This window comes from Cydia strobilella, chromosome 12, assembly GCF_947568885.1.
Source record: "Cydia strobilella chromosome 12, ilCydStro3.1, whole genome shotgun sequence".
NCBI classification, from domain to species: Eukaryota; Metazoa; Arthropoda; class Insecta; order Lepidoptera; family Tortricidae; genus Cydia; species Cydia strobilella.
The window spans coordinates 12,576,815-12,599,384 of NC_086052.1; the positions used below are offsets into that span (position 1 = coordinate 12,576,815).

Below are 22,570 nucleotides of genomic sequence, written 5' to 3' on the forward strand. Positions count from 1 at the left end.
TAAAACGGAAATATTTTGTGATAAGAAATCATTTGACCCTATAGAATAGACGGAGAGCTAGCTCGGGAAAATGGCTCAAGATTTCGAGAGCAACACCACAAACACGATTTTAGTACCTGCCCGGCAAGTTTTTCTATAGGTATTCGTATTCGGCACCGAATACGAATAATAGGTTGTGCTCTGATGGCTCCTCTACACGATGGGCCCATACTGGCCCAGAGGCCCACTAAGATGGGCCAACGTGTAGAGAGGATAGTGGTGTCGGATGGCTTATGGCGCGGAGGGATGGCGATGGGATGGCCACGGTGTCGGTTTTTCGTCCGCACATCAAAGGTAGCGGACCAGCGATGGTGCGTACGCAATGTACGCATCTACACGTGGCCCATTCCATAGAGGAGCCATAACCATCGCATGACCATCTCGTTGGTCTAGCGCTGGGCCATCGTGTAGAGGAGCCATGAAGAATTATTTGACATGATGCCAACGGGCGCTTTCTATCACCGCACCGCTCGCCATCGGCAAGGTCTTAATCCTCACACCCTAGAACATAAATGGTCGCGCACTGTGCGGTTTATGAGGAATTTCCTCCCGCGGACGCTCGGGCTGTGGAAACCTGCCGAGGTTTTCTCGAGGGGCTACAGCATGGGGTTCTTCAAAGAAGGAGTGCACAGGTTTTTAAAGGGTTGGCAACGCACATGTTACATAACCCTGGAGTTGCAGGTGTCCATAGGTTACGGTGACTGCTTACCATTAGGCGGGCCATATGCTTGTTTGTCACCGACGTGGTATTAAACAAAACTTTTATACCTAAGTATTATGTTTGTCTTGTTGCAACACTTCAATGTAAGGTCCTCCAGAACTTTTCAGTTAGAATATTCGGTCCATCTCTATTTAAAAGCCAAAAAAAAATAAAAATGTAGGCGCGAAGGTTCGGTACCTTTATCTGTAGTAATTTTGAATATCGCGCTTTTCATTTACAGACAAATTGGGCCGGTCATTTTAAGCCTAAAAAGGGGGTCAACCTCGGAATGAGAGATAATAAGCTGGATACTCGCAAAGATAGATATAACTCCGTAATAGATGGATACAGTCTAAGGAAAAAACGTGCCTCGAAAATCAAGAAAATTTGGTTCTCGTTCAGAGGGCGCTACTAGTTTTGGCCTACAGTCGTATAGATGGCGTTGACGGTTTCGTTTGTTATTTAACAATTTTAACGCATATCAGTGAAAGAACATGGGTCAAAATCATAAAAATAATTAATGCAAATAAAAATAATAATTTATCTATATTTAAATACATTCCATCGTATCATAGAGTAACTTATACTAGAGCGGTACTGTCATAGTAAATTTTGTAACCCCAGTAAATTCACTGCCATCTGTCGACACACTAAAACTAAAAATAAATATTTATAAAAATACGATAAAATGTATTTAAATATGAATAAATGATTTTTTTATTTGCATTAATTATTTTTATATGATTTTGACCCATGTTCTTTCACTGGTATGCGTTAAAATTATAAATAACAAACGAAACAGTCAACGCCCTCTATACGAGTGTAGGCCAAAACTAGTGGCGCCATCTGATCGAGAATCAAATTTTCGTGATTTTCGAGGCACGTTTTTTCCTTAGACTGTATCCATCTATTACGGAGTTATATCTATCTTTGATCGTATTTTTATAAATCTTCATTTTTAGTTTTAAAGTGTGTCGACAGATGGCAGTGAATTTACTGGGGTTACAAAATTTACTATGACAGTACCGCTCTAGTATAACTTACTCTATGATACTCGTATACACATTCGTTATGACGTATCAAAGGTTCTCTTAAAAATCGGCGCATAGAGCATAGATCGTGTGCGCGTCAGAAGTTATTCAAGGTCAAATGTCATACAAATCGTTTTTTCGCGGATATCAAAATTTCTATAGCTCCGATGTTATTTACATGTAGGAAAGAGTTGTAGAGCATAAAATTTACGACAACTTAGGTAGTACCCCATATTTATTTTTTTATGAGATGAGACGTTTCCAAGATATAGGGCACAGAAAGCGTAGTGATCAGACATAACGTACTATGAGGCAAGGTCAATCGTGAATATCGGCGAATAATACCTAATAATACCTTCTATAAAGTTATTTAATAATCTTTTATTGATCATATACGGCTTTTAAAAGTTGTCTGTCCTGTAGAAAATAAGTAACCGCTTGTGCCCAGGTAAGTATACGTACGGCGTACTTACAGGTTATTATTGAAATCGATCGTACACTTAGTTCCTATGGCCATCTAAGGTTCCCATCAACAGATCAGCATTATGCACGCACGTGCCTGTAGCCCCGACTGTCCCGCTCGCATGGAAACGGAATGAACGGAACATTCAAGGCAACGATCCCAAAGAAAGAGTCATCAAAGGTGAATTTTCGTTTCGCTTCAAATTATGTTTTGTGAAATTAGAAAAGGCGCGTAATTCAAATAATCTATGGGAATTCAACTCTTCGCGCCTATATTTTTTAATTGGCCGCCTTTGTCTACTAACAAGGTGTCTGTCTGTACCAGAATATTTATATCATGGAAAATTTTGAGTAACGCATTACTGATTTTGAAATTACTGTAGGTGCTGTAATCCAGTAATTAAACCTTTTTTTTGGGTTCCTCTAAATTTATCCATGAGTATATATATTAACTTCTTGGTTGTAAGGAGACGTAGTTAAATATATAGCTCAAACAACTTTGGTAAATAACATGTGCTGTTGACATTGATATTTGTCACATTTGATGACATTGACAGATGTTTACTCGACTTTATACGACATGCGTATCGTATTCAAATCAATTTGTTAGCTTTATTTTTATTTACTGCAACTGCAAATAAATGTAACTGAATTAGTACCTATTCCTTCAAAGCTTGGTTCCAGAATGAGTTGTATACAATGCGGAGAAGAATCGAAATACAAATGTCCAAAGTGCAGACAACCTTAGTAAGTGTCTGGATTATATGTTAAATCTATTGTACGTCTGACCTTTATGTCACTGTTAATAATAATCATAAACAGTTTCTTATTTAGTATTTCCTTGTGCTAATAATTGTAATGCAATATTTTAGTTACCTACTATTTTTTATGTGCAAAAAAGAAAGAATTAGATCTGATTGAGTACCTATTGTGCTATTTTAATTGTTTCTTAATTGTTATAGCTGCTCAGTAACATGCTGCCAAAAACACAAGGAAACTCCTTGTGAAGAGCCACTGAAACCTAATGCTACACAATCAGAAGTAGTTAAAAAAGAATATGAGTTTCCTACTGAAGATACTGTGCCTCAGGAAAAGTTGAAATTATTAGGTAGGTAGCACTTTGTCGATATTTTTTTTGGTTTGAAAAACCTAACAATATACTACCAGATGTACAGTCCGGTTTCCGAAGGGGTAGAAGTACAACTACAGCTTTACTGGATGTTACAGATAGTATACTGTGCTCTCAAGACAAGGGCATGTGCACTCTGTTGGTTCTACTTGATTTTTCTAGGGCTTTCGATAGCCTAAATATTGATCTTCTCTTGTCAAAGTTGAGATATTATGGTTTTGACAGCAAAACTGTAAGATGGTTTGATAGTTATCTGAATATGCGCAGCCAATTTGTAAAAATCAAATGTGACGGTTCCACAATTACCTCTGACCCAATTAGCGTAACCAAGGGAGTCCCCCAAGGCTCAATCCTTGGCCCTATTCTGTTTATTTTATACTCAGCCGACATTGGCTCACGCATCACGCACTGTAAGTACCATGTCTATGCAGATGATGTTCAAGTGTACATTTCATGCAAGCCACCTGATATTGATGACGCTATAGCTAAACTCAACACTGATCTTAGTAATATAGCATCATGGGCTTCAGATAACTGCCTGCTACTTAACCCGAACAAAACGAAATATCTAGTCTTTGGAAGTAAACACCTGTTGGCTGGTATCACACCAACTATGAAAGTCACGCTATTAGACGAGCCAATCGAGCAAGTTTATGAGGCTCGGAACCTGGGTCTCTTGATGGATAATGGCCTTCGTTTTGAGAAGCATACTGCTGATGTAGTAAGGAGCTGCTTTTACAAGCTAAAAGTGTTGTACAAAGTTAGACCTTTCATTAATGAAATACTGCGTGTTAGGTTAGTAGAGTCACTTATTTTGTCAAAATTAAATTATGTGGATGCGGTATTTGGACCACGACTTCTTTGTAAAACCAAAAGACTTATACAACGTGTCCAAAACGCCTGTGCTCGCTTTTGTTTCTGCATTCCATTGCGGGGCCACGTATCACCATTCCTTAATCAGCACAATATCCTAAAAATGCACCACCGCCGTAAGCTGCACCTTGCTTCTTTACTCTTTGGAGTAATAAACTGTCAGACTCCTATTTATTTGTATGAGAAGCTTTCCATATCTGAGTCACGCTGGGGTCGGCGGTCTGCGACTCAACTTCTAACTCCTAGACACACATCAGCAGCCTTCAGAGGCAGTTTTCGTTACGCAGCCACTAGGTGTTGGAACAACATCCCACCTCCTATCAGAAACCTGCAAAGCATTCATAGTTTTAAAACAACTTTAAAAAAGTTTATGCTTAAACATCAATTTAACGAGGAATGCCTCAAACTTGAGACAAGCTACATTTAGATTCAATATAGATTATTATATTTACATAAGTGTATTAAGTATGTACTTACTGCCTTTTTTGTCCCTTCCGCAACCGCCACTCACTCTCATTTTTATTATTTAACGAATTGTTGTTTATTTTTATTTTTGCATCTTGTTTGTTTTAATTAATCTTGACGTGTCTTTTATTATTTGTTTTATACTGTGTTAGTATTCTTAGAACTGCACTAGTTCATGGCCCCGACGGAAGATCAGCGCTAGCCCAGCCAGGCTAGCACCATGCTGAGTCGGGACCATTTCGTGGCTTATATTATTTATGTTGTGTTTCCTATGTACGTGTTTTCCTCTTTTTTGCCACGAATAAACGCTATCTATCTATCGATCTTTGTGTGTTAGTTGGCACATAAAAACACAAACAGTGAGTTTCTTAAAAAAACTTTTTAAATACATTATATTGGCATGCCTATAGTTCATAAAGAGTTATTGTTAGTTTATAATGAAATGATCACTGAATTCATAAAGTGTGTTACAAGAAATAGTTAAAATTTGGTTAAAATTCACTTTCATTGCATATAACCAAATAGTCAACAAATAAACGTTGCGATTCAGTGAGGAAATGCTGCCAGTATCTTTGGCACTATGCCCCAGGGCCCTATACCCTCTTTAGATATAGTTTTTTTTAGGTATTAGTTTTAGGTTACTTTTTAGGGTTCCGTACCCAAAGGGTAAAAACGGGACCCTATTACTAAGACTCCGCTGTCTGTCTGTTTGTCTGTCCGTCTGTCACCAGGCTGTATCTCATGAACCGAGATAGCTAGACAGTTGGAATGTTCATAGATGATGTATTTCTGTTGCCGCTATAACAACAAATACTAGAAACAGAATAAAATAAATATTTAAGTGGGGCTCCCATACACAAAACGTGATTTTTTTGACGTTTTTGCGTAATGGTGCGGAACCCTTCGTGCGCGAGTCCGACTCGCATTTTACCGGTTTTTTTATTGTTAATCTACCTATTAAATACTAGCTGTTGCCCGCGACTTCGAACGCGTGGATTTGTATGTTGGTGGTTATATATTCTACATGAGCATAATATAGAACATTATGCAGCAAAAGATATCAGTAGGGACGGTTAATCATTTGTTAATAATTATACAACGCATTTTGTCTTTCACAAACTACGAAGTTTCAAGACCCTAACTGAAAAAAATTGTTCTCGATATAATTCCTCTCGACCCTCTTAGAAGATTTACAAGTCCACTATTTAAGAAAAATATTCGCTCCCGAAACTATTAACACAAACTTTTCAAAAACGGTGTAAGTAATCAGTTTTCGTCTATCTTAATATAATGCACTTTTTACCAAGTTTCAAGTTCCTAGCTTAAAAGAAAATTTGTACCACATATAAACTTACATCCCCGTTTTAACCCCTTTAGGGGTTGCATTTTTAAGAACGTTGAAATAACTTTTTTGGAATTTTATACAATGCCTTTCTAAGAAGTTTCAAAGCATTTGTAATAGATTCACTTTCAACCCTTTTTTAACCCTTTTAGGGGATGAATATTTAAAAACACTTAAATCACTTTCTTGTATTCTAATAATATGCCTTTATACAAAGATTCAAGTCCCGCTCCATACAAACTTTCAACCCCATTTTTACCACCTTGGGGGATGAATTTTCAATAATGCTGAAAGATTTTTTTTTCTCTTTTAATTATATATCTTTCTATGAAGTTTCAAGTACCTAGCTTAAAATAAAATTAGGACCACGACAAACTTTCATCTCCTTTTTAACCACTTAAGGGGATGAATTTCTAAAAACGCTGAAATCACTTTTCTTGTATTCTAACAACATGCCTTTATGCAAAGAGAGAGAGTCGCGCTCTTAAAAAAATGTTTGACCTCCATACAAACTTTCTACCCCTTTTTCACCACCTTAAGGGAGGAATTTTCAAAAACGCTGAAATTAGCTTTCTTCTCTTTTAATGAAATACCTTTTTACGAAGTTTCAAACTCTTAGCTTAAAATATAATTTTGACCCTATACAAACATTCAACCCCTTTTTAACCCTTTTAAGGAATGAATTTTTAAAAATGCTGAAATTACTTTTCTTGTATTCTAATAATATGCCTTTATACAAAGATTCAAGTCCCACACTCACAAAAATATTTGATCTCCATACAAACTTTCAACCCCCTTTTAAAAACGCTGAAATGAGTTTTTTTTTTGTTTTATTATAATTAATAAACATTTATATTATAAAATTTGAACCACAAGACAAACTTTCATCCCCTTTTCAACCCCCTTAGGGGTTGAATTTCCAAAAACGTCAATATTACTTTTTTTGTAATTGGCTAATTTGCCTTTCTAGGGAGTTTCAAAGTATTTGTAATGGAAATGGATTTAACCTTTAACCCTTTTTTAACCCATTTAGGGGATGAATTTTTAAAAACGCTGAAATCGCTTCTCTTGTATTATAATAATATGCCTTTATACAAAGTTTCAAGTCCCGCACTCAAAATAATTTATGATCTCCATACAAACTTTCAAACCCCTTTTTCACCACCTTATAGGGTACGAATTTTCAAAAACCCCTTCTTAGTGGGTACTAACGTTATAAAAGCTACCTATTGTGAAAAATTCAGCTCTCTAGGTCCAACGGTTTGGGCTGGGCGTTGATTTAAGTGAGTCAGTCAGTCAGCCAGGGCTTTTACGTTTATATATATAGATTAACTTAATAAATTAAGACTAACAAAATAAATTAAAATTAAAGCTTGACCAGTAATATATGATAATTGTCAAGAGGGCGCTGTTGTTGTGCATGTATAGGGTGACAGTTCAGTATAGTATGAAAAAATTAGTTCCAGTGAAATTCCGCAACATGGCGCGTGATCATATATTCCTGGTCAGGCTTTAAAAGTGAATGTTATACAAAACAGTCTAATTGTGTATTATCTGAATTTCAGAGGAGTCAGCAGATTTAAAACAGTGCTTAGCAAATCCACATGTGCGGGAACTACTGAAGGTTTTAGATGGCTCACCCCACCCTGATGCATTGTTTCAAGAATACATGCAGGAACCCATCTTTACAGAATTTGTTGATGCATGCTTAAAAGTTGTACAACCCCCTGAAGAGGATGACTAAAGATGACATTTACAATAACATGTTAAACATGTTTAAATTGCAATTTAGTTATCAAATAATGTGGAGGCAAATACTTCAGAAACTCATCTTGTTCTCACACTCTTTCTGAAACTGTTACCATAAATAATAAATATTGTTTTTTTTTTTAGTTTTTGTTATTTCTCAAACTGAACTATTCTAAATATTCTAATACACCAAGGGACCAAATCACACAAGACCCTAAAGTACCTAATTGTGCCAACACCATTTTGTACTGACTGTAACAACACAAGATTTGACATTTTAAGGGCCCTCCACTCTCGTGCGCGAATTGCGGCGCGAGGCCGCGAACGTGAGTGTGGAGTCTAGTTCGCTAATCAGCGAAATCGACTCCACACTCGCGTTCGCGGCTTCGCGCCGCGTAGTCTGGAGCGGGCTTTATTGATTGAAACAACTCTAAAGCGGGATTTATATTACGAAATTAGTAACGTGAAATTAATGTCGTGACACTAGGCCAAGCAATAAGAAGGTATAGAGGGAAATGCTAGGAACACAATTTTTAACTTCGTAGCTGTGTTTGGACTAGTTAGGAGATGAACATATCAAAAGATCCGGCCGTAACCCTGGTGCTGGGGGGGAGAGGGGGGTTTGAAGGTTCCATTTTTCGGTTTTTCGATTATATCTCGGAAACTATGCGTCTGAGCGACTTGGCCACTTATACTAAATGAAAAGAGATTTAATTTGTTACAAGTTTTATTCAGACCAGGGACCGGCCCGCTATCCCTTATCGGGGTTTTATAAGGGTATTGCATAAGGCTTAACTCACCATACCCTTTGCCAGACGAAACCCTTTGTTTTGGTTTTAAAAACCCTTATATAAAGCTACCACATTTGAGTGATCGGTAGCCCAAATACCCTTACAAAACCCTTATCATCCGCTCACCAACACCTTGCATATTGCTTATAAGGGTTAGCCTTATAAAGGGCTTCCCTTTTAGCATATAAGCGTGCTAATTTAAGTCGTCTACATTGTTCATAAAGCACACATTACTTCGAATCCGAGCGATCGTCGGCGGCGACGGCGGCGTTCTTTGACTAGGCACGTATTTTCTTTCCTTTTCATACACTACCGTAGATATATACTAATCCTGTCTCTTTCACGCAAAGGGAAACCTTTATAAAAAGCGCTTAAAGATAAGGGTAACCCTTATTAAGGGCTAGCCTTATTTTTGGTTAGCATTTCGGTAAGGGTTAGTCAAAGGTAAGGGTATGAATGGGCTTGCAGTTCAAAAGTTAAAGTCTTTCAATGTGTTAGCCGTGTTTAAGTGTTGCCCATTGAAAGGGTTTTATCGCGGAAAGGGTTGTCCGGTCCCTGATTCAGACAAGTTTTTCAATATCTTGTATAGTTTTTGAGATATCCGCTCTTGAAGGTTTATTTAGGGCTCTCATTTTTATCTTGATTATCTACACCAGTAAAGCTGCTAGGCCGGGTTTGGTAACGTTTTCGTATAAATCGGGGGTGCTGAATTCATTTATGGTATCAACATTGACATCCTTTCCGAAGTAAAAACATACAAACTTTAAACAAATAACTTTTTTTTTAAACTCCTCTTCACGTTTAAACCGCTGAACCGATTTAGTTGAAATTTGGTAAATAGGTGTTTTAAGTCCCGAGACAGGATATAATATAGTTTTTATCTCAAAAATCATACTTTGAAGGTGTAAAATTTGGTGTGAGGGGAATTCAGCTTCTTCGCCGAAGTTGAATTCCTGAGGTTAATACTGTTTTAATTTAGGTTTGAAGTCATGTTTGGTATCATTATCAACTAAATCAAACATGTAGACCATCTCAAATATTATTTAAATAAGTAAAGCGGTTATTGATTCCCCATACAAATTTCCACTCCACTTTTCACACCGTTAAAAGATGATTTTGGTTATAAAAATTATCCTATGTACTTAGGAATGGTGTCAATGTTGATACCATAAATGAATTCAGCACCCCCGATTTATACGGAAACGATCCCAAACCCGGCCTAGCAGCTTTACTGATGTAGATAATCAAGAAAAAAATTAGAGCCCTAAATAAACCTTCAAGAGCGGATATCTCAAAAACTATACATGATATCGAAAAACTTGACTGAATAAAACTTGTAACAAATTAAATCTCTTTTCATTTTGTATAAGTGGCCAAGTCGCTCAGACGCATAGTTTCCGAGATATAATCGAAAAACCGAAAAATGGAACCTTCAAACTCCCCTCTCCCCCCCAGCACCAGGGTTATGGCCGGGGACTTTTGATATGTTCACCTCCTAACAAGTCCAAACAAAGCTACGAAGTCAAAAATTATGTTCCAAGCATTTCCCTGTATACCTTTTTTTGGGCATTTATTTCCTGGCCTACACTAGTTTTACCATCAGTTTCAAGTGTAATCTATAACTTTCTTACGTAATGCATGCATTACGAAAGTATTCAATTACACGTGAAACTGTTGGAAAAACTAGTGTATTCTATAGTACTTCTATTGCTGCAGCTATTGCAGCGTGAGTAGGGCTTGCAGTATCGGATGGTTTCCAATACCGGAACTGATTTTCGATATTGGGCCCCAATTCCGGAACTGGTGGTAGTATAACGGCTTCGTAGCCTAGTAGGTATATAGTGGCTCTGTTTACGAAGATGAAGGTCCTGGGATTCCAATCTCGGTAAGGGCATTTATTGTGTTTATGACGATTAGTAAAGTTGTTCCTTAGTTAAGGTTGTTTTCTATGCATTAAAGTATTTATCTATTACCTTTATTTATAAGTATCAATAGTTAAAAAATCGATGGTTACGTTAACGAGGCATGCATGCTGCTAGACTTCACTTTTAACAATGACGGCTAATAACACCAGCGTACCTAGTTTCTTGAAAATTTTCAATAGTAAACGTATTAAAATCTAATCTTCTTCGTCGTTTTACTCTTTGAAGAGTGTCGTGGTCAACTGCTGACATCAGGCACAGATGTTGCTTGCCGTACGATTTCTCGCCATTTTCATAAAATCTAATAAAAGTACTTAAATCCAATTCCGGAATAGGCTATTTTACTAATTTTTGAAAATGGTTTTAATTGATTGTTTATGACTTAATAATTAGACTACATTGATATTTCCGTGAAATTTCCTGTATTAAATATAAAAAAACAATGTTAAAGTTTATTTATTTTGAACGCGCCTTAAACGCTGTTTTTGCAAAGGGGCTAATCACGTGACACGTGTGACGTCACACGCGAGTAAACTCAGTCAATGACCTTAGTAAATCTTATGGTTTATGTGCATTGAATTGATTATTTCACTGTAAAATGGTGTATAGTGCCGCAATGTTCAAGTACGACTATAAAAAATCCAGATAAATTGTTTGTTTCCGTTCCAACGAATCCCAAAAAAAGAAAAATGTGGTTAAAACTAGCGCGAAGAGACCCAAAGAGCATTTCAGCGCATACAAATGTTTTTATGTGTGAAGACCACTTCGATGTAAGTAGTATTTAACTGTACATAAATATGGTAGTTAAAGCAGCGGATTTTGTTGTATTTAACGAAACAAGATCTAGGTATTTAATGTATTACTACATAAACTCATAACATAGCTCTTTCAGCATTAGTAGGTAGTTAGTAGCATACTTTTTCTTTCAAACGTATATATATCGTCGTCGTATTCGTATCATCGAAATCGAAATGTTCGTAAATAAACAATTTCTACGTATACTCACACAGCTGTTTTTACATTTCTAAGTTCCGCAGCATAGTAATCCGGATTATCTTTAAAGAAAAGTGCAACCATTAATGCGTCTGTCTGGTAGGTTGTCGCTATCAGCTTTCACATATTTGGGCTCCATTTTGAGATTCTTATGAATATTGTGCTACTAGATATACGCCTAAATCGGAATGTATCAGAAAACTGTAGAACAATAACTAAAATAACTAAATACAAATAAAACAGTTAAAGCACTCAAGGCAATCAAGAATTTTTACCCGCGTGTGACGTCATCCGAGCGTTGACCAATCACAGAGCGTTCACGTCCCTGATGAAATTTCAAAAAATATTAAATTTTCTTTCGTTTATTTTCCAAAACCTAAACATAATTTACATTCAAATATAGTGAAATATACTTTATTATTTATTATCTTTCAGGATGACAGCAATTCGTTATATATTTTTAATGTTGTCAAATACCCTATTGTAATATCGGAAAATTTGTTCGAAATTCCGGAATGCAAGCCCATTCGTGAGGCCCTTCATGCAAGAAAAATAAACAGTTAAATTCTTTTTTAACTAAACAAAACATGAACGCTGTTTTAATAAGTAATGATAAAGTAATGGTTTAAATTTCATTGAAACAATAGGGTATTTGACTACTAGTCAAATCAGTTTCTTTTTTCGAACTGTCAAAACGATTTTGCTACTAAATAAAATTATATCATAGAGTAACTTATACTAGAGCGGTACTGTCATAGTAAATTTTGTAACCCCAGTAAATTCACTGCCATCTGTCGACACAATTTAAAACTAACAATAAATATTTATAAAAATACGTTAAAATGTATTTAAATATGGATAAATGATTTTTTTTATTTGCATTAATTATTTTTATGATTTTGACCCATGTTCTTTCACTGATATGCGTTAAAATTATAAATAACAAACGAAACGGTCAACGCCCTCTATACGAGTGTAGGCCAAAACTAGTGGCGCCCTCTGATCGAGAATCAAATTTTCGTGATTTTCGAGGCACGTTTTTTCCTTAGACTGTATCCATCTATTATGGAGTTATATCGATCTTTGATTATATTAAACACTAGCATGTGATGTCACAATCAAATGACCTACTCTATAGTTTTATACGGGTTTTAAAATAGAAATTGTGTCTAAAAATAACTGCTGTCTATGTTTCTCTATTAATCGTCGTGCTTTATTTCATGCATGGTGTAAAATAATTTATTTTAACTACAGTCAAATACCCTATTATGTATAGTGCTTTATAGGTCTTAGGAGAAAAATAATTAATATTAAATTTACTACTTAAAGAAGAAAAATTATTTTTACAAAGGTACCTATTGAATTTTCCATTTTACATAATTACAAAAAAATGCTTGCCCATTTTTTAAATTGTGCACACTAGCGCTTGACACTTTTAAGATTGCTTGCCTTTTAACGGGTGTTAAAACACCAATCGAATTACGATTTTTTTTTCTAGGTAGAAAGTTAGAAACTATCGATCGACGTCGACATAGAACAGATCGAGAGAGAGTCGATCGATTGGTGGTCATCATGCCGTTAACCTTTTGGACGCCAATGACGGACATATCGGCACCGCATATAAGTGCATGTGCATAAAGTTCAATTTCAGTTTTGACATTTCGGTGACGTGGCGTTCGAGTGACAGCTTTTGTGTTTGACATAGCGCCGAAAAGGTTAAAACCCACTGAGTCAACCGGAGAGCGAGATTTGCTTGGGCAAGTTCCCGCGCTTAGAAGAGTAAGCTTTTTGGTTGACGTAAAGTATGTATAACTACACTTTACAAAATCAAATTCATTTAATCATGTTTCATAATAACTTACGTCGATAACTACAACATCATACATACAACATTGATGCTATGCATCTAACAAAGCGTTTCTTAGTAACTTCTCCAGATCCATAGACCTTTTTCTTTCTTCTTCAATTTGTTCCTCTAGTTTATCAACTTCGTATTTGCAATCTGTATATTTCGTGATATTTTCGTCAACTTCTCTGATACTCTCTTCTACAATGGTACTGTCTTTATCTTCAATCATGAGATACTCAACTGATTCTAAAGCAAGTTTACGACGCTTAACATTTATAAATTCGTCTATGTCATCTTCATATTCTATAGCTTTGTGCTTCAATGTACGAATCATATCCAAATCAAATAACCACTGGGCATTGCGGAACTCAACTAATTTTGATTTCTCATATATAGCAAACAGGTTATCAAAGTCTTTTAGACTGTAAATTCTTTCATATACTATTAGATTCAGGAAACTTGCCAAATCAAATTGTTCAAAGTACACTTTGAAATTTTCATGGGGCATTCTCAGAATGTCTGATAGTTGAAATAAGGTAATTTCACGTGTGCTCTTTTCTGGGTGTTGAAACCATCCGATTTCGGTGCAGTATATATAAATTTGCTCTTGCATATTGTCGACACTAACTGGCTGATACTCTCCTGTTGGAGTTGGTAATTTTAAGTGTTTCATCATATTTTTGATAAACGCTACATTTTCCGAAGTAGCAGCATTGCTTGTAATGAACTCATAAGGTTTTGGGTATAATGTTTCAGTGTTCAAATACTTTTTTAGCTCTAATGGAAACAATGGGTAGTTGAAAAGATCTTCTTCAGTAATAACTTGAGTCAATTTGTCCACACTTATATTATAACATTGGACTAGTTTAGGCAAGTCCTTCATTATTACATCTAAACGAGTGTCTTTTATTCTTCTTAACTGAAACCATATTTCATTTCCGAGATATCTCTCACATATAGATTTGACATAATCAATTTCAAGTGGGGGCACATGTGGATAGTTTCGCGCCAACCACTTTAATGCACTTTTTGTCGTAATTTTCAACGAATCAAATAAATTATTTGGATCCACAACAAATTCTTTATAAACAGAGATTATTTTGTTTTTAATGCATTGTGAAAGAAACAGCTCTAATTCGTGATTCGGTTTTTCAAGCATTATCAATGCGACTGGAATAACTTGGTACAGATATTTAGTCTTTAAAATATCTTCAATGGTGGCTATAATGTCAACATCTTTTTCAGTGACGTAAAAAATAAGACCATTGCTACCCTCTGTGGCTTCATTACAGCTATTTTGACCCTTTTTAGTCAAACTTACAGATATTGCAAAATCCAATAACTTATTCCACGTTTCTTTCCCTACATATATTAGACTGCTTGATACTTCATGTTCTTTTTTATCGCTAAAGGAGTCTATTATCCAATCTTGAACATTGATTTTTCGGCAGATAAATTGAGCATTAGAAGATACTAAAGTAACTTTCCAAAATAATCCTTTGTCGTACGAATAATGTATCTGTTTCATTCGCTTGAGAAGGGGAGATCTGATTATTTCCATCAGATTGAGAGTTTCAGGTGTTGGCAGCATTGGTAATTTTCCACTAAATTTGTAACCTTTGTGGATAGCATTCATATTATTTAAAGTAGCATTTTCAACCATACGTTTAAGACAAGATGCCTCTTCAGTTGGCGTCCTATTTGTAAGCCAAACTGGTGTATCTTCTAATAAACTTCTCCTTTTTATGTTTCTAATGTAATTTTTACGCCAAATGTGAAACCATTTCTTCATCAATTTATGGGTCCATATATTTTCTGCAAGCATTTCACCATTACAAATCTCTGAACACAATTCAGTAACAATCTCTTCAGTCACAACGCCAGCAAATTTCATTAAATCATCTAGTTTCCTTAATTCATCTTTCATCATATCTTTAACAGTGTCTTTGTTGATCTCATCAGCAAGTTCTTCTGTTATTTCAGTGGATTCTTTATCAACTCTTAATTTAAATAATCGTTCTTCTTCTGCCTTTCGTTTTAATTCAGCTATTCTAGCTTCTTCCGCCCTTTTTCTTTCTTCTTCTTCTAAGCGTCTCTTTAGTTCTTCCTGCTTCTTTTTCTCCTCTTCTTTACGCTCTTTTTCTTTCCGTTCTTCAATGCGCCGTAACTCATCTTGTTGTCGTTTAAGTTCTTCTTGGTGCCTCTTCTCTTCTTGTCTTTTCAATTCTTGCCTTAATTCTTCTTCCTTTCGTATTTGTTCTAACCTTCTCATTTCTTCTTCTTTCATTTTTTGTTCATGGAGCCTTTGTTCTTCAAGCTGTTTTTGAGCATCATCATTGAAATCAAATACTTCGCCGTTATTGTGTTGATTAGCTGAAGTAAATAGGTTTTGTGAATTGAATTTATTTTTACTTTGGAATATTGAGTACGATTTTTCGTCTGTGTTCTGTTCAGTTTTCACTGCGCTTTTAAATAGACTTCCAGGTGATATCGCATGAGACTCTCCATTGGCAGTAAATAACGATTTCGTGTTATTACTATCTTTCTCCTTTGTATTTACTGCCCCAAATACACTTGATGGTGTTTGAGTCGAAGGTTTACCAAATATACTTCCTTTTACAGTTTGCCCAGCAGTATCAGGCTTGGCAAAAAGATTATCCTTGGCACTTGCAAATATATTTTTACTCCCTAACACATTCTGGTTACCAAATACAGCACTTGGTTCATCTTTCTTTGAAAATAAGTTGGCACTTACAGACCCGTCAAACAACTTTTTCGTGTCTTGTTTATTTTCATTAACTAATAGACCAAAAACAGAAGGTTTGACATCAGGCTTTTGAAATACAGTTTCAGTGGGTTTTGACTGATTAAATGCACTCTTAAAAAGATTATTAGTGTCATTAGTAGCTTTTCCAAAAATATTCTTATTTCCACTAGGTTCCGCGGACATACTGAACAAATTGTTATTATCTTCTTGGGGTTTAGAAAATATAAAACCGGGACTTTTCTCAGGCGAGTTATTAATAATCTCACCTGGAGCTACTGGTATAGCCGGTTTAAACGAGAACAATGCTTTACCACTTCCGCTATTGTTGTTGGTTTGAGGACTGCCGAAATTTAAAGGTTTTCCAGGACTTTGCGATTTTACTTCAGGCTTAGCAAAAACATTTGACTTCGTGTCTGAACTTCTATCCGTGATTGCGTAACTTCTGCCACCTTGTGCTAGGCGCTGAATTTCTGCTCTTAGAGATTGGACATCTTTATTACTGTCGTTGCTGGTGTTATATCCTTGATCTTGAGCAATTAAAGCTTCCTCTTTAAGAGTACCGTCTTTGTTAAAGCTTGAATATGGAAGATTTCGTCCAAAGTCTACAACAGGTACTTGTCCTCCCGCAATAACTGCGCCCACTTTACATTGTCTCTTTGATTCAATGAGATGTGGAGCACGCGCGATAGGGAAGGGGTCACTGTCTTCTATAAATTGATTTCTGTCGAGTATAACTGTCAACTCCTCGTCATTTTTGGCAAAGCGTAAACCGTAATGATTAACAAAAGCTTTCATTCTATCAACTGATTCGAACGCGAGGGCATTCATTAACTCTTCAGCCGGATAGCGCGAGCCACCCCTCGGGGCGAAAGCCTTGACTATTCTAGCTAAAGCTCTGGCGCGAACGTCGTTAAAGTACCTTAGAAGAATACAGGCCTGGAGGTATGACGCTTCTTCTTTGACAAGGCGAAAAAACCGGACGTAGTTGTTATTATCCAACGCATTAAATACTTTTATGGCAAACGTGATGGCTTCAGACTTTTGTATGTCCACTGGCAGCTGTTTTATCTGAAAAAGGATTTAAAAACCTTTTAATAATTAATTAAAATTTATCCGTGTCGACTTACTTTAGCATAGTGAGTTTTTTACGAGTAATTTTGCAAACAAATCAGCCGCAGTATTGTACAGTCAGCTGCAGAAAAATGTGATTACCTCCTCATAGAAGTTTCTAAGCAGAGAACCATCAACTTTTTTTTCTTTTTTTTACGACCAAATACATTTCAATAATATGATCTAACCTCCCACCAAAAATTGGCATCACCCAAGTTGAGCAACGCTATGTAGCCGCGGAACTCCGCCTCCCTCGGCTTGTCCTCCGGGCCGACGTCAGCGTACATGTGCTTGAGCGTCTGCAGGCACTTGGTGAGGTTGTCGGTGTTGAGCTTCTGGTCGAACTGCGTGTGCTCCAGGTCGGCTAGCCGCGCCGCGCAGTGCGCGTGGAAGCGCGCGCACATCTCCACCAAGCGGATGGACTCTGTGGGAAACATTTGCAACTAATCAAACCACTGTTGACCAGAAAAATTGCCTCTTAGTTTGAATGTTCCTTTCTAGGGTTCCGTACCCAAAGGGTAAAAACGGGACCCTATTACTAAGACTCCGCTGTCCGTCTGTCTGTCTGTCTGTCACCAGGCTGTATCTCATGAACCGTGATAGCTAGACAGTTGAAATTTTCACAGATGATGTATTTCTGTTGCCGCTATAACCAACAAATACTAAAAACAGAATAATATAAATATTTAAATGGGGCTCCCATACAACAAACGTGATTTTTTTGCTGTTTATTTCCGTAATGGTACGGAACCCTTCGAGCGCGAGTCCGACTCGCACTTGGCCGGTTTTTTTTGGTATATTTGATATGAAGAGTTTCTTGAGTAATACACTCACCTGCACAACAAAGAGCCTGCTGCGTTATGTCTTTCCGTATTCCACGAAAACGGTCCCACATGAAGTGGAACCAATCAGCGAGAGTGACCTGAAACAATCAAAATAACATACTTAAAGAATTTATTAAGTCTTTTGAATAATTGATATAACTCGATCATTGCACAGGATCCAGGACTAAGCAACAGGTTGCATTAAAAATGGTATTTAAACTTGATGGTATACAGAAAATGTAGATTTGTTCAGCACTCACTTGTCTTGTAGTGTCAGCGATCTCACACAGCAGATAAGCGCAAGTCCGTTCGAGCACGACGGCCGGCCTCAGCTCGTAGCACATGGGGATCTCCTGGTCAGCCGAGCTCCGGCTGTACTGCTTGACGGCTCGCCATGTCTCTAGTTTGTAGTCGCAGTCCGGAGTGGTTTCGAGTGACATTACCTGAAATTTGGATTTCAATATTATGTGCCTGTTGTCGAGTGCAATTTAATGTATCTAATGAACACAAAGGATTAAAAATAAAAAATAGTAAAAAAAAATTTTCACATTCATTAATAAGGACTTGGATTACCCAATAACATTTTAGAGCTTGTAATAAAATTTAACAGATGTCTCTGCTTGTATGTATATCAGTGGAAATGTTACCTGATGTTCTGCTTGCCTGTGCAGGCGTTCTTTTTCTGGGCACATATCAGGACATGTGCCTATAGTGGCTCCGCCGACTTTTATTCGACCTCCTGCGCCACCCCATGCTCTCAAAATTCTATAAATTTAATATAAATTAATAAGCTATAGCACATAGGATTTGAAATTGGTTGAAGACAGTAAAACTATACTTTATTCAGTGCTAAATGTGCCTACCTGTCTCGAGCATCCAATATCCTCCACTGCTCATCAGGGGTTGAAGAAACCTTGTACCGCAATTGATGCAGTTCAGCAGCAGCTTCTGTTGTGTTAAGGGTTGTCTGGGTTGTGGTAAAAATTACTGGGGACTCTATGCCACTTTTTGGTTGTCTGAAATATAATGGTATTGATGATACTAATGAATTAAATATATTTAACTAGTTGTTACCATTGGTAAAATATTTTGAGACCAAAATAAAATTCACAAAATTAAATTAACTTGTAGCCAAAGTGAAAAATCTTGATCCCATGATTTATCCCCCCGGACAGATGACAGCTGCCGCATCACAAGATAATAAAACCGGCCATGTGCAAGTCGAACTTGCGCACGAAGCATGCCGTACCATTACGTAAAAAACGGCAAAAAAATCACGTTTGTTGTATGGGAGCCCATTTTATTTTGTTTTTAGTATTTGTTGTTATAACGGCAACAACAAATACTATATGTACAAATACTATTTGTTGTGATACAAATACATCATCTGTAAAAAATTTCAACTGTCTAGCTATCACGATTCATAAGATACAGCCTGGTGACAGACGGACAGACAGACGGACGGACGGACAGCGGAGTCTTAGTAATAGGGGCCCGTTATTACTCTTTGGGTATGGAACCTTAAAAATAAAAAGTAAGTATGCAATACAAAACAATAAATAAAACTCACATTGTCACTGGTTTTTCACGGACAGGTGCTTTCTTCCTCATGGGTGAATCACCCTTTCTTATCGGTGACTCACCCTTCCTTACAGGTGAATCTCCCTTACTTGAAGGTGAATGTGTGATTACCCTTGAGAGTATAGTGGGCTTGCTTGCCTCTTCAGCAACATCCATGCCTAAAAAAATAAAAACAATAACAATAAGTTTAAGAACACAGTACTAAAGTTTTGGAGCAAAATCAAGGAGTAGGAAAGATACATAAACAAGAAATAAGTTATTATCAAAAATAATGATGTGGCCCCTAATATGGTAGCAAGACTCCTACTTTGCAAGGGTTGCAGATGCCCATCTGGCAAAGCATCTATATAGGTTCCGTTATTCATACCACCAGCAGCAGAATCCACTATAAAATTAACAACAAATGTAGCTCAACAAGATATACCAAATTTCAATCTTACCACTACATGTGTCTGTATTCTGTATATATGTAAATAGTTACAAGTTGCTTTGTAAATTTTTGATATAAGTACTCTGAGTATAAGTATCCATTAAGACCCCCTGGGCCGTGTTGCATAATAAAATACAACAAATATTACAAGCGGAACTCCTTTTCTAATTTCACTTATTTTGCAGGAAAACAAGAAGATTTGAGGAGAATAGTGTGGGAATGCCGCCGGGACAGTAACATGCAGCTCCCACTTCAGGGAACTGGGCTGGGCTGAATGAAAGCAACATGTGATCGACAGCCTGCCTGCCTCCGGCCGGGCGTCCCTATCCCTACACTACATCTACTCCGCTTGTAATATCAGTTGTAGTTTATTATGGAACACAGCTACGAATGACTATTGGAGTAACAATGCCTGCTAAACTCACACTTGATAAATAATCTACAACATCTAGATACAAGATACATACGGCTTTGCCTTGTTAAATAGCTGGGTCCGCCTCCCATGGCTGAGAGTTCTTCTTCAACATCTGAATCAGGCACCCAATCTGGATCATCCTCCCGTTTGCTCTTTCTTCTTCTGAAAACAACATTGATGTTTAGATGTATAAGTCACTCTATTTTCTTTTTATAACAATTTTAAGCAACAAAAACAAATTTACTATATAAAACAAATATATACGGGAACAGATTTTTAAAAATAACTACTAAATTCATATTGATCATCAATCACCTACTTGCAATTCATTAAGGATCATTATCATTAGTAATTAAGGACAAGCTGAAGTTGTCGATGGGAACTAGAAAATAGTAAATAGTAATATATATATATATAATTGTAGAGAAAAATAAGGTATATTTTGAAGTAATTTTGTTACAAAACTTCAGAAATAAAGGCTATTTTTATTTTATTCATTTATTTTATTTATCATTAGTAATGTCATATTTAATCATGGATGTAATTAAAGGGAGGTAGATATTGCACCAGGTGCTCGACCGTGAGCCATCAAATATAGGTTCCGGAACCTATATTGAGTGTCGTATGGCTAACGCCAAGTGTCAAGATTGTCAAAATCATCTACTAATTATTGCCTGCATTCTAGTTTTGTCAACTATGAATGTCACGCATCTATTATTAATAAAAGGTTGTACTTAATAGTGTTTTCTAACTAAAGGATGTGTTATTTAATATTATACATATGGGCTAATACTTACACTCGAGGTTTGAACCGAGTGACATCAAACATAAAGCCATCATATGCCCCAGCATTAAGCACCGCTCGTTCCATGGAAGTCGGTTGGTCATATTCAACAATGCACATTTGCTTCTTGGTGACCAGGCGTATTCTCTGCACTTTACCAAACTTGCTGAAGTGCTTCTTAGCTGCAGCCGGTTCAAGGAGACTTTCAGGAACATCAGAACACCTATAAATACATTTTAATTATTAGCAATAGCAATCTTTACGATCCTCAGATCCTCACACACTAAAGCACAAATTTAAACATTGTATCCTGACGTCTTGACAAAAACACAATGCAAAAGATGAAATGTTTGTTGATATTGAGTGAGTAACCTTCAGTTAGTTTACATATTAAAGAACATCTTACGAGATGGAGGTCTTCGGATTAAATCCATTTCCTGGAGACGTTTTCAAAATTGGACTTTTTAACTTCTTGGGGGTTGTTGACTCCATATCACACGCCTTTTTTTCGTAGGTTTGTTTTGAAATGAATTGCTGAACATTTGCGTTTGCGATTCCAGCAGGTTATTTTGAAATCCTTCAAACATTTAAACACAACATGTTACAGATATTTTGAAGCACAATAACAAGTGAAGCGGGTTATACCTGCAACATGTAATTTTATATCAACAAGTAACAAAATTAAGCGTATTACATTTATACCACAGCAGTTGCGTTTTACAAATTTCTGGAGCATATTTTAGCTGTCAACTACTTTTTTTATATTTTTATGGCCTGTGTATAACTTCATGCTTTTATTAACGTCCATCAAACTGCATGACGCCATGAACAATTCAAAAGAGCGTCACCAGCACTACAATGTATTGAGTTTTTGTGCAGAGTAGGGAAAAATCTCAGGGAGGAAAAGTAACAAAAAGTTCAATTAAAACAAAACACAATGTTAATGTTATTTATCTTTCGAAATAAATAAAAACGCCACAAAAATTAAAGCGGGAAAAATAAAGTTAACAAACTAAAAAACGCCTTAGAGAAATTGATAGTGTTGCCTAACGAAAAAACTGGGATGTTTCAGTCACTAACAAAATCGCTATAAAATTACCTTACCTTGACCCATCCAAATATTGTGGTTCCAAGACTCTTCAATAGATGGCAGTAGGAGTAAAAAGAATCCTCTTACCCCCGGCCGCTCGGTGGCGCGTCTACATATAACTACTTACTACTTGTATATACCATAGAACGTAGTGATTATATGCTCTTTGGTATATACTATGTCTATGGAAAATAAAATAAGGAAAATGAAACCCACCGGGCTAA

The 22,570-nt window shown here is 36.5% G+C and overlaps 2 protein-coding genes across 2 annotated transcripts; one reads left to right on the plus strand and one right to left on the minus strand.

Annotated features, from left to right (window-relative positions):
* The first annotated feature begins 2,800 nt into the window (after positions 1 to 2,800).
* Positions 2,801 to 7,929, plus strand: LOC134745788 (zinc finger HIT domain-containing protein 3). Its single transcript, XM_063679875.1, has 3 exons — positions 2,801 to 2,979; positions 3,195 to 3,340; positions 7,607 to 7,929. Exons 1-3 carry the CDS (start codon positions 2,918 to 2,920, stop codon positions 7,783 to 7,785), a joined length of 387 nt encoding a protein of 128 aa, XP_063535945.1. The 5' UTR covers positions 2,801 to 2,917; the 3' UTR covers positions 7,786 to 7,929.
* A 5,385-nt stretch (positions 7,930 to 13,314) lies between these two features.
* LOC134746160 (uncharacterized) lies at positions 13,315 to 21,970 on the minus strand. The gene is made up of 11 exons (XM_063680462.1): positions 21,951 to 21,970; positions 21,663 to 21,833; positions 21,270 to 21,479; positions 20,525 to 20,634; positions 19,617 to 19,785; positions 18,910 to 19,062; positions 18,694 to 18,811; positions 18,307 to 18,489; positions 18,057 to 18,144; positions 17,411 to 17,646; positions 13,315 to 17,180 (listed from the first exon to the last, which is right to left on the minus strand). The coding sequence occupies exons 2-11, from the start codon at positions 21,746 to 21,748 to the stop codon at positions 13,395 to 13,397; spliced, it is 5,139 nt and encodes a 1,712-aa protein (XP_063536532.1). The 5' UTR covers positions 21,749 to 21,833; positions 21,951 to 21,970; the 3' UTR covers positions 13,315 to 13,394.
* Between the last annotated feature and the right edge of the window lie 600 nt (positions 21,971 to 22,570).

What these genes read in the sequence shown, in the direction of transcription:
- LOC134746160 (XM_063680462.1), bottom strand. Translation starts at nt 21,748, where the DNA reads ATGGAGTCAACAACCCCCAAGAAGTTAAAAAGTCCAATTTTGAAAACG. An exon ending in AATCCGAAGACCTCCATCTC is followed by an intron (nt 21,480 to 21,662) that starts GTAAGATGTTCT and finishes ATGTATTTATAG; the next exon opens with GTGTTCTGATGTTCCTGAAA. An exon ending in ATGCCAATTTTTGGTGGGAG is followed by an intron (nt 17,181 to 17,410) that starts GTTAGATCATAT and finishes ATCCTTTTTCAG; the next exon opens with ATAAAACAGCTGCCAGTGGA.
- LOC134745788 (XM_063679875.1), top strand. Translation starts at nt 2,918, where the DNA reads ATGAGTTGTATACAATGCGGAGAAGAATCGAAATACAAATGTCCAAAG. An exon ending in CCAAAGTGCAGACAACCTTA is followed by an intron (nt 2,980 to 3,194) that starts GTAAGTGTCTGG and finishes TAATTGTTATAG; the next exon opens with CTGCTCAGTAACATGCTGCC. An exon ending in GGAAAAGTTGAAATTATTAG is followed by an intron (nt 3,341 to 7,606) that starts GTAGGTAGCACT and finishes TCTGAATTTCAG; the next exon opens with AGGAGTCAGCAGATTTAAAA.